The following is a 12257-nucleotide window of genomic DNA, read 5'->3' as shown; positions in this document are numbered from 1 at the left end:
TAACTTTTCCATTCAAGATTTTACTTGCTATCAATGATATACTGTCATGTCATTCATATGTTGTATAGTTTCATGCTATATAATTGTCACTACCATACTCCATTATAATAATTATTGGATGCTTATAATGTGCTTAGCGTGCCATATAATGCAGAGCAATCACTCGGATTACAGATTACTTTTGCTGGCTGCTGAACTGTGACACAACTAGTCAAGCATGCTTTCAAATAACTGAAACTCTGGCTGACATTTTCACCCTAGACTGAACTTATTTAAATGGCTAATATAGTACAGCTAAATTTCTCATTTCTTCCTCAATTATTTACTCCCCGGTTCACCAAGGGGCAACAAGGGCTGATGGGATATCAGAGAGTGAGGCATTATGGGACAGCAGGCCACACCTGCGGTCGTCCAGGCCAGCGCAAGAGTAGCTAATTGGCCAAGTTCTAAATATTTAATGGAGGCTTGACCTGATTGGCTGATTTAATTGCTCCAATTAAATGATTCAATAGCTGGCAAGGACGGGGTAGTCAGCTAGTCGATTTAGACAATGACCGGCTCAATGTATTGAGCCTTCAACACCCTCATAACACAGCCTTTCCATTTAAGTGACTGACTGATTGATTAACTAATTCACTAAAAGTAGTTAAACACTAAAAGGTGTGCACGCAAACAAACACTATAGTCTTGAAATGATCTCCAATAAATATTCCTAATATTAAAAAATGACAACTTTATACATTTTACATACTTTCTTCCATTGCTTAACTTGCAAAAGTTGAGGCAGGGAGAGCACGGCACTCAGATTACACCTCAACACACACACACACGCACACACAGAATATACAAATCCAATCAGACTGAAGGAGTGAACTTGTCTCCACCCAAACTGGATCAGAATGAAAGAGCAGCAAAAGAAAGACTGACGCATAGAAGCGGAGACTGATCGCAGGGCAGGCGTACAGGCAGGCCCGCACTCTCTCCACCATAGCAGCTCTCCTTTCATGAATGTCCTTGAGAGGGACACAAGAGAGGGAGGACTGAAGAAGGCAGCAGTAAAGAGAGACAGGGAAAAAGTAGAGAGAAGAAGAGAGACAGCATAGCAAAAAAAACTAGTGCTGCTCAGCCTAGCAACACCAAGCCCATAAATTCTCCCCTGTTCTCTTTAGGATAAGTTAAAAGATTTTGCCGTGTCGTTGCAACATCACAGCGAGAATTATTTATCTGATTATGGCAGTAATAATTATCCAGCTGTTTATTGCAGATAGAGGAATAATTCATGCAGTCAACAGGCCGTGTTGGTGGCGGCGGCAGCGATGACACCAGCACATTTAGTAAATATGCAAAGCGGGCTTGCTCTGCTTTCCTAATTGCCCCCATCGTCCCACCGCATGCCCTTATTAAAGTCCAGGAACTTTAAGTGTCTCCCTGACAAAGTGATAAATTGTTGGGGTATCAAGGAAAACTGTGGCAGAGTGGGGACTGCGCCGGGGTCCTGACTTCATTAGGCTATGCAGAAGGAGAGGAAGGATGAATGAGGATGGACACTGGAGCACAGTGAACAGGCGGCTGAGAGAGAGGGAGAGAAAGATATAGAGCAAAATAGATTGAGAAAGAGAAGGAGAAAGAGAGAGGAGATTGAGGGAGGGAGGCGGAGTGAGGGCAGAGGATAGAAGAGGGTAGTGTAAGTAGCGTGTATTAGCTGGATGCTGTACCTAATGAAATGACACAGATGGTTTCGTGCGGGGGAGATTTGTCATGAGCGAGAAAGAAAGGACTGAAACAGAGAGTCAGAGAGAAGAGAGAGAGGTTCGGCAGTCTATGTATAACTCCTATATCATTACCATGCGCAGCCGATCAGCCCACACTAAATGGGGACCATTAGTCCAACTTTGAATAATTTATGCAGCGGGTTGGACGGACAGACAGACTTACAAGAGGGAGGGAGCAGGTGGATTAAAAAGCGGACCTTTGTGGGGTGAGTGATCAGGCAGCGTGCGATCCGAGGGCTCAGCAGCTAACACAGAAAGGATATTTTAAATAAATGCCGGCACGGCGTTAATTGATCGTGACCCCGCCAGCACTAAATAAACATGTGATTAACTGGAGAGAAAGTGACCTCAACACCCCAAACCACTGTGGAGGAGGGGCTGTGTTTGCATGTGTGTGTGTGTGTGGACTTGGGATGTCACACAGTTGATAATGAAACAGTAAGACCAAACAGTAAAATAATATCAAATCTTTGTGCTCCTTGAATATATTTTATGTCAAAAAAATCTTTACTTCCACATTTCTCTGATCTTATTTAACTTTGCTCTTTGTATTAAATTTTTAGACGAGGCATTGTGGAAAAGATAAACATACTATCCCAATTCTTAAAATGTTGGGATGCTGAGTAAAACCTAAATCAAAACAGAACACAATGATTTGCAAACCCCTTTCGACCTATCCACGTGTTACCCTGGGAGGTCTGGGGAAATTATTATGGGTATGGATACTTCTGGTGCGCGGCGGAACTAGCGTAAGTTAAGTGGGCTAAGAAATAATTATAGTGTTAGCAGTATTTACTCAATAAAGTCGCAAACCTAGATTTTCATGAATGATTGATAAGCCCTACCAATCGCTCTAAGAACACGGATTACCGCCGGAGGTTGTGCCCGTAATTTGTGCAAGGTATCATGAGGGCTAGGAATAAGGTGGATATTCAGTTGAATACAAAATACAAGATATTTTAGGTTGAAACTGATAAACATGCACACAATAATAGATCTGACACCTGCAACAAGCAAAGTCAGAAGAACCACCTTTTTTCTATCTCTATATTTTCAATCACTGTCAGTGTCAGAACACTTGACAAAGTTGTGTGTGTTAGTTTATGTGCGTATGTCTTTGTGTGTTACTCAACACTCCCTTAATGGACTTTAACTGCCTGGTTCCCCCTACCTCTAAAAGGGGCAAGGAGTGTGGAGGAAAGGTGGAGCGCTGGTGGGGAAGTGAGGGGTGAAGTCAGTGATCCAAGGAGCACTTTAACAAATTTACATTTAATTTTAGCAGAAGCCTAAAGATATTTTCCGGTAAAATATATTAGCAACATTAAAAATGTGACTATTAGCTAAACGTGATGGGGTTTTTTTTGTCAAAAATAAAAGATGGCGTATCTCTAGCAGTAAGCCCCGGAGCACGGGATGTTTTATTAATGCGCGAGCTGCGGTTCAAATCAGAGGCTAATTTTTAATTTCTTCACATCGTTCACTTCTCTCCCTCTCTCTCTCTTAGCCTCAAGCGCTTTAGAGGACTTCTCTCTCTCTCTCTCTCTCTCTCCCTCTATCCTTTCTCACTCTGCCTGTTTCATTCTCTCCCTCTGAGGTAACACATGTATACATCTTACCGACACCTCTCCCTCCCTCTCTCTTCTTCTTCTTTCTCACTCTCTCTCACACACACATTTTAAGGTTATGGGTACACAAGAGCACCTTTTAACCGACTGCCTTTACGCTAATCAAATCAATTCATCTTGACGGACGCATACCATCTGACTCCCTTCGCGGTCCTGTAGTGGTCCCTGGGCAAAAATATGTTTTACCACAACACATAAAGAGTAAATGTAACAAAATTCTACAACACCCTTACAAAAAGATACACCTTGCTTAGAGTCATGAGTACTGTTAACTGTACAAATATATAAAAACAACAGAACTGGATGCAGGTTACACAGGAAAGTCAGTATAATATAAACGGGCTGCCATTAAAAAAAGTTAATGTGAATGAGGAGTAGGGAATTGTCCGCTCTCTTGAGCCTCGTATACAGCACTATTTGTTTTCGGTTGTTTTTACCTGACAAGTTCATTTTTCCTCCTGACTCCTTCCAGATAGCGCTTGCGTGCGTAGAAATTATGAACATACTTCCTCACAAAGAATCCTCTCCATCGACGCTGGATCTGTGAGGGATTAAATCATGACAGAGGTTTTCATCAGAAGTTTTCCCAACAACACGGGGAAATGTTGAGAGTTGATAAATGTTTCAACTTTGAATCTTAACTGTTAAAGATATCAAGGAATTAATGTTTCTCAGAGCAATTTTTTTAATTAATAAAACTGAATAGGATTGCTCTTCACAGACAGTAAGGTAACGTTTTTATGGCAGGTCAAGGTGACAAATGTTTTTCAGGTCTTAATTTTAAACCCCTTTAAACCATGTATGACCACACATGCAGTTTTATCCCCTGTAGGGATGGAGGGACAATCCAGGGGGGTACAGACAGCTGTCACAGCTCCACACATTTACCTGTATCAGTCCACACTGATTGTGGAGGCTGTAGATTAGCTAGCACACACACACCCACACACACCAGTGGACCATTTTAAAGCAAGGGGGCGGATGTCCTTCAGACTAATTAGGAGATTAAAACAATGGCAGGTAAAAGAATAATCACACTATGAGAAGAGGGGAGAGGAGAGGAGAGGAGAAGTGGAGGATGGGGAAAAACAACAAAGAGCAAAATGAGAATTAGCATTGATCTGCCAGTCAATAGATAATTTTAAATAAAGTAATTGCCGCCTCCCGAGTTCTTGCTGACCTTTGTTGACTAGTGAAATCGATGCTGTTGAATCTAATACAAATCCGAGGTGCGGCATGTAAACACTGGTTTCTATTACGGCCCTAATACATTATCCTCTGTTAGCTACCACGCCATGATAAAGACAACAGGAGGGGAGAGAAAAAGAAAAGAATCAAAATTGATTCAAAGGAAGTGTCACAAGGGGACTCTGAGATGATTGTTTCTCCCTTTTACTCATTCCCTCTTTCTCTCTATCTACACACTGAATATTTCTTTGGTAAACGATGGCCTGTGAGTTCAGATGTCCTTCACTCATTTATTTGTGCACATGGATTACTCTCTATTTCAGTTTCATACACATGAACAAACAAGGCCAAAGCATCAGAAGACATTCTGAGATTATAGTGTAGTGCTCACAGTCCTGCCAATATTTTGCAGGATATATGAAATTTAAGAAATCCCTACATACTGGTACTAAACCTTTACATCTGGTTTCTATAACTATTTTCAAATTTTCGAAGTTACACTTGATAAATCCACCAATTGTCTCTGCATTTGCCCCATGGAGCAGTGAGCAGCACTCAGGGACGAACTCCACTTCTGAGGCCAAAGGCTTGGTCAAGGGCAGTGGCAGGAGTGTTTCCAATACCTTTACGAATGTCTCTTGGGGTGAGAGAAACCAGAGAAAACCCAGACAAACACAAAGAATAAAATAACTCAGCACAGAAAAGCCTCATTTGGCCCTAGTGGGGTTCAAACCCAGGACCTCCTTGAATTCCTAACCGCTGAGTCTTTTCACATATATTTCATTTTCTATTAAAATTCCTATTGCTTCCTTTAGGAAACCCTGGTTATTTTATATGGGTAATAAAGGTCTCTTTTCTCTAACTTCAGAAGCTTCTGCTCTGCTCTACATGGTGACATCACCCCTAACCTTTCGCCCCGTGACCTAAAACAGCTGGGTCAAACACTACTCCTGGATCTATGTCTCTCCTATTATGTGACATTTATTGAAACAACATGGTGGTCGGCTTTATTTGTTTGGGTTTCTATTAAGTGTAAAACTTGAAGCCCTCAATTTCCAGGCTTTTGCACCAATATGAAAATATTGCAACCCTCTCTGTCCCGCTGAAGAGCGACACACCCTCTTCAATAAACACTAGTGGATTTTTTTGTTGGCCTATAAAACCTTTTAATGGTTCAGGCAGAATGAAACTGTTAGCCAAAACATTAGGCTATATGGAATTGTAAAAATATAAGGTTTCTGCACAATATCCTTGTGTAAAAGTGCCAAAGCATCCATCACAGCCACGGTGTGATGATTTATGGGTTGAACAGTAGTAGCTGCTGAGGGGATTAAGGGGACATTTGATGGGTATGAGCACTGAGGGAAAAAATTGATGAAATAAAATAAAATAAATGTTAAACTGAGATACAAGCCAAATACTGAGATAACATACAAAGCATTCAGAAAACACTTTGATTAAGAGGGCCTCTTACCAAGCACTGTGTATAAATAAGATAAGGTTTAAGTTTTCATATGAAAAGTAGATAATGTTGTCAGTGTACATGGACCAACTAACGTGTAATATATCAAGACACAATTATGTAATTTAAAAAAAAGAAAAAAAGCATATTTGTAATGATATATGTTGTGTAATTTACCTGATTCTTATAGGCCTAAATGATGCATCAAACCAAGTTATTGTATTTAAACGGGATACCAATAAAAAAAGAACCCAAGTTGCAATGATGGACAATTTCTTTGCACAGAAGCGCTTACAGGCTGCTTATTCATGGGGCCTCCCATTCGCGGCACACGCAGCGAAACAGAGTGTCCCCCCACCACGACACTCCATTTGCTAAAACAAGACACTGTGGAGATATTTACCCTGACCGCCATCTCCTCGTAGAAATTCATCTTCATGATAAAATATGCCGCCTGTGAACACAAAGGAAAAGATGGCGTTACATCTTGTCTCCCAGCCCTCTGATCTGTCCACAGCAGGCGTCAAAGATAAAGAGCTCTTTATACATAATACATTGCACAGAGGCAGCACAGATAGGGCCACTGTAGAGGGGGGGCGGAGGAGGGAAGGGGGCAGAAAAGGAGAGAGTGCAAGCAAGAGAGACAAGAGGAGCAAGAGGGAGAGAGAGAGAGAAAGAGAGAGAGAGTGTGTGTGTAGTTAGCAGGACTTTGTATCAAGGGGAGGACGGTACTCTCTTAATACACCAACGCAGACAAGGGCCAAGAAAATCTATGGTAGTCAAGCAGCGAGCTAATGGAGATGTATGACGGCCAAACGCTCTCCTCTGGATTTCATAATCAATGACAGCTATGCCAGAAGTGACAAACAAAAGGCCAGAGAATATTCAGCGGCGCACTCGACGAGCCGTCGCGGCACCAAACGTGTCGGCCGACCACTGGGGGCACATTTCAGGAGCAAACTGGAGAGCGGGCCATAAAAGGGATTCATATCTCAACACGTCTTTTTTAATAATGACAGGGAAGAGAGGGAGGAGAGGAAGGGGAGGCAAGACAAAGACTTGAAAGGGGGTTGTAAATTCAGCTTGATGTTTTGAGATGAGGCTTTGTGCACGTCACATTACACATGATAAGGTCTGCAAGAGTGAGAGGGGAAAAGACAGACAGAGAGAGAGGTAGAGAGGGAGAGAGGAGAGGAAGAAGAGAATCTCTCTTGGCTAATTCAAAATAGTGCACAGTGGCAATTTTAAGTGATTCAAATTAGCGCTCGTCTGTTTCCAAATGAGACCAAACAGCCTCTTTTTAGCCCATATGTGTGTAGTGACACATCCTTCATCGTTTATTTCAACACCCCTCAACGCCAACCACCCCCCACCCCCCACCCCCCTTTCCATTTCTTGAACGCCTCCCAAACGGCGGCTGGCAGTTATGCTTTAGCAAACAGTCAATTTACAGGCATGATAAATAGCTTGTTGTGATACGTTTACAAAACTCAATCCAGGGGAAAATTATACGTGAGAGCGCTGGGTATTGGATCCGGTATCAACAATCTGTTCAATTAAGAAGCAGTTGGAGGCAATATGCTGAAAATGGGGCTTGTTCTACTAAAGCACACGCGCACACACACACACACACACACACTACACACACAAACTCCTCTACTCTTTCCTTCTCTCTATTCCTCTCCACACTCTTTCTATATACATCCCAGGAGTCGAGATATAGATGGAATTCCTTATCATATTGCATCATATTTCCTAAGTGCTAATTTCCCAATGTGTAATGAGTGAATTATATCTCTTAAGGTCAGACGCAGGGACTTAGGAATATAGCAATTGAATTCTAATGCATGCTATCATAACATAATCAATATATCTATAGCCGTTCCAGGCGCTAGCTTACCTTCACCATTTGTCTGAAACGTGCCCTTGCTGTGAAGCCCCGCCATATCGTCTGTATAATGATTGCCTTCTTGTGCAGATGCCTGTAAAAGAAGTCATTTTAGGAGAGGATTGGAGGTGTATTTTTCAGGAGTTGCAATGAAGGAAAACACTGAAAAAAGTCACATACGCAGAAAGGAGGAAATTTAAATTGTGGACTTCTTTTTTTGGTCTCTATCTAGTCTGTTTATGCTCAGAAATGATCTACTGAGTGCAAAAAAAACACCATAAAACCTGAAAAGCAAAAGAATTTAATAGCCTAGAAATATGAGCAAGTGACACAAAAAATACTAAAAGCTTAACTAAATCAGAAAAAATCCCTCGAATCACTATCCCTTTAATAAACTGTGATCACTTTTTTTTAAAAAAAAACATAAAGAAAAGAGAGGTTTTGTTTACTGCATACAAATGTTAGGATGTATAGGACTTCAATTAAAAGGTCAGGGAAACATTACACTTACAAACACACACTCTGACAAAGACACACACACAGAACACTTCTGCTCCTCCAGGCTTTTCGATCATGTCTGATGAGCATTCCACCCCCTTTAGTCGGCAGCACACATTTGTATTCATCTTCAAACATACTCTAAATGCAAGTCCACTGCGATTCTCTGCCTCCAATGAGGCCATCAATTTCCAAAAGGCCATTCATATGCCCAGAAAATCAATGCTTATAGTGGGGATAGCACAACCCCGGAGTTGCACTTAGGCAGCTAAAATTGTTGCTAATTATCCACTTAACGCATTGATCAATTAACTAAAGTAATCTGAATTAACCTACTGTCTGGAAGTTTGTCTGCTGACCCTGCAGAATGGTGCTGGGGTCACAGTATAGGAACAAGCACAGAGAAAGAGACATTCATTTTTCTATGTGTGAAAGGAGCACAGAGTGCAAGCGACATTTATTCCTCCAGGCCATTTGCAAAGCTCTAGAAGTGGGATAATTATGAGAGTGAGCTAGTATCAGGGTTTCCCTTGAAATTAACTCTTAGAGTCCTGTCGGAATGTTTTTCAACGCCTGAAGGAAAAAACAAGCCACAAATTGGTATATAAAATATTAAGGCTTGTATTCTTTTTTGCCTATGGCATATAAAGGAGTACCGAAAGGCTATTTTTCTGGTTTACAAATTAAAATTGGACCAACACACACTCACAACACATACACATACCTGAGGTAAGCCCGCACCTTGCAGGCCCTGAACCAGCTCTGAATCTGGGTGGCAGCCTGGTTTTCTTTCTGCCTGTTCTCCTCAGCTTGGCTAAAGCACACAGACACATGAAAATATCAGGTAACTACATTATCTCACTGTGATGTTACATTTTAACATTCGTTAAATTCCATACAAACAATACCGATATTTGTAATTTCAAGTGCTGTGGGTACCACGTGCTCTTCAGCAGGTGCTTCAAAATGTCATTCCCTTTGTAACGACACCAGAACCAATTCATACAAGTTACATTATAATAACTGGTAAACCCAAATTGTTGGCTAAAGCATCATCTTTGCTAGAAACACAAGAAAAACTCTCTACTGTCTACATTAACACAGCCGTACTTGTAACGAGCAACCGCGTGAAAACAGTGAAAGCTAACGCGTAGTACAGACAGATCATCCTCATTAGCCAAGGCAGGACGCTGACGTTTGTTGACATCCGGAGTAACGTAAGCTAGCTAGCTAGCTAACGCTAATTTGTGTAACGTCAACGATGTGGCTTTGACTGCCAAACCGCTACACAACAGCCACAACGGTCCTGAATATGTGAATAAAAAGTACTCGTATACCTATACGACACATACCTGTTTCTGTAGAAGTATTCTTTATGGATCTCTTCAACTTCACTTTTTATATTCAGCAGCTCCGCCATGTTTGCTCCAGGCAGAGTTTACCTGTTGTCCTGGCAACGGCATGCCAAGGTGGTGGAGATGCGTTCAATGCATCTAGAAAGTTGGATTTTTCTCCCCTCACAGTTGAAAATGTTTACTTCACTGTACCTGTCAAAGCACAAAAGGCAGGTTAAACACAGCTCCTCTCTCAGTGATGTATGTGTCCATACTTACTGTGACTATGTGCTAACTTGTAAAATCAGCCTTTTAGTTGTTTTTGGTAGTTTTCTCTTATCTGTTATTATTATTTCTCTCTTATTTAGATCATTGTGACTGGTAAATTGTCTTTTATTATCTGTTGTTTTAACACAAAGTACCTATTTTACCCTTTAGCCTTCACTTTCTGTTGAGTTAGTTAGATTGGAGGTGTTTTTTTCAGGAGTTGAAATGAAGGAAAACACTGAAAAAAAGATATTCAGAAACACAGAAAATAGGGAGATTGAATTGTGGATTTCTTTTTTTGGTCTTTACATAGTCTGTTTATGCTCAGAAATCACTTAATGAGTGCAAAAAAACCTAAAAACTTGAAAAGCAAAACATTTAAAAGGCCTAAATATGAGGGAGCGACACATAAACATAAACAAACACTCAACATTGACTTCCATATTTTATTTATTTTGAAGCCATTTAAAGGTTTTGGTAACAGATATTCTTGAGCACTGGATCAGCATGTAAGCAGCACTTCTTTATAAACTGGAAATATTTGTATTGAGGAAGCCTTATTTGCTAGTCTCCAGTCTCCATAATAAATTACAAACACCAAAACTAAAAAAGGTCTTTGACATGCTGTCCTACTTAAAGAAATACATCACATGCCATTTTGTTTATTTTTTCCACTGTCTCTTCTTCATCTTATCTACAGTACACTGTGGCAGAAATATTGTGTAAAAAATATAAAAATGGGGGGAAAGAGGGGGGAAAAAATCCCAGACAAGACATTAATAAAATGCCTCCTCTCTGGATGCAGATTGTGGATCTGAGTATTGATCTGCCAGCTGCCTCATTTCTTCCATCCATCCCACCATCCATTTCCCTCCTTACCTGACGTTATCACCCTTCATCATACAGTTATCAGTTTATTTCTCCCCGCACTTACTTCCTTCCTTATTTCCCCTCCCCGTCACTCCTCCTGAGCCATATTCACCTGTCAAAATGATCACCTCAGCAGGGTGTGTGTGTGTGTGTGTGTGTGTGCACTTGTGCTTCTGTGCTTGGAAAGATATCTGTCTGGCCGATGGTCAGAGGAAAAGATTGTCTGTATTATAAATGACTCCTTAGAGACAGGCAAACGACAAATAGTGAAAGTGAATGAGTGTGTGTGTATCTGTCTCTGTGCTCTTTCATGTCTGTGCACCGGCATTCCTGCTTCTCTGTGAGCCAGGCAGTGTGCTTGTTTAAGTATCTTTTTCCATCTCTCCGTCTTTCTCTCGGGCCAATTTGCTGTCTGAGGGCCACCACAGTGGTGAAGAGCGGTAGGCAGACGTCCTAGGTAGAGTTATGGCTGGAGGGGCGAACCCATGGTGGCTCAGCCCATCCATCGTGGGGCGGCAGGAGGGCGGCCACCCTGGTAATTACCAGAGAAATGTTGTTGTGACAAGACGGTATGAGCAGCGCGTATGAGTGAGAGAGACGGAGGGATTTTTAGGGAAGTGTTGTTTTTGACAAGACTGTAAGGACGGCTGGAAGCCATTCGTCCTGCCACAACACTGATTAGGTGTCAGCAGTAGTGTATCTGTGAGAGAACAACACAAAAAGGAGAGTGGGAGCACTTCATAAAAAGACATGCTGTTTACACACTGCCTAATGACCCACTTCTAGACCCAGCCGGGCCATCATCTCCTCCATGTCCCTCTCCTCTTGTAATACACTCTTACATCAAGTTCCTCCCCTTGCTTCTCTTTGGATATCTTCCCCTTTTGTCTCTCTTCTTCTGCACCTTTACCTGCTCTCTTCACTTTTCCCACATCCTCTGTCCCCTCTCAATCAAAACATTTTTGTTGCTCAGTGAGGCGATAATCCCTTATCCAGGATTACCCATGTATACCCTCTCTCTGCCTCTCGTTCTCTCTCTCTGTCTCTCGCTCCATCTCTCCATACGGGGCATGTCATTTAACATGCCTCCAGTCACCTCTCACAGTCAGGAAGCTCATCCAACCAGTCATTCTCCATGCCCATTGTTCCTAAATGAGGGCCATATGCGCTGTGGCCAGCACTGGTCATAAAGACACACACACACATGCCAGTGGTGATACGACTGTCTATGGGTGAATGTGTGTGTGTGAGACTGTCACACATTGCTCTGCACAGTGTGCGTGTATGAATCATTATTGTGCGTGTCAGTGTATGAGTGATTATATGGGAGCGTCTGTGTATGTGGGCCTGTCT

The 12257-nt window shown here is 41.8% G+C and overlaps 1 protein-coding gene across 2 annotated transcripts in view; it reads right to left on the bottom strand.

Annotated features, from left to right (window-relative positions):
- The window catches only part of spata17 (spermatogenesis associated 17), a 35373-nt gene extending 25511 nt beyond the window's left edge, over positions 1 to 9862 (bottom strand). The window contains exons 1-5 of one of the 2 annotated variants that reach the window (XM_073465120.1): positions 9786 to 9862; positions 9158 to 9247; positions 7948 to 8029; positions 6451 to 6501; positions 3835 to 3938 (exon numbers count right to left, since the gene is read on the bottom strand). In XM_073465120.1, coding sequence (XP_073321221.1) covers positions 3835 to 3938; positions 6451 to 6501; positions 7948 to 8029; positions 9158 to 9247; positions 9786 to 9853 — 395 coding nt within the window. In that variant the 5' untranslated portion in view covers positions 9854 to 9862. Of the gene's footprint in view, positions 1 to 3834; positions 3939 to 6450; positions 6502 to 7947; positions 8030 to 9157; positions 9248 to 9372; positions 9571 to 9785 lie in introns of those variants that run through there. The other variant, XM_073465121.1, reaches the window with a different exon arrangement.
- Between the last annotated feature and the right edge of the window lie 2395 nt (positions 9863 to 12257).

The sequence above is a fragment of the Pagrus major genome, chromosome 4, assembly GCF_040436345.1.
Source record: "Pagrus major chromosome 4, Pma_NU_1.0".
NCBI classification, from domain to species: domain Eukaryota; kingdom Metazoa; phylum Chordata; class Actinopteri; order Spariformes; family Sparidae; genus Pagrus; species Pagrus major.
The sequence above is the reverse complement of the archived record's forward strand: the minus strand, read 5'-3'. Positions and strand labels throughout refer to the sequence as shown.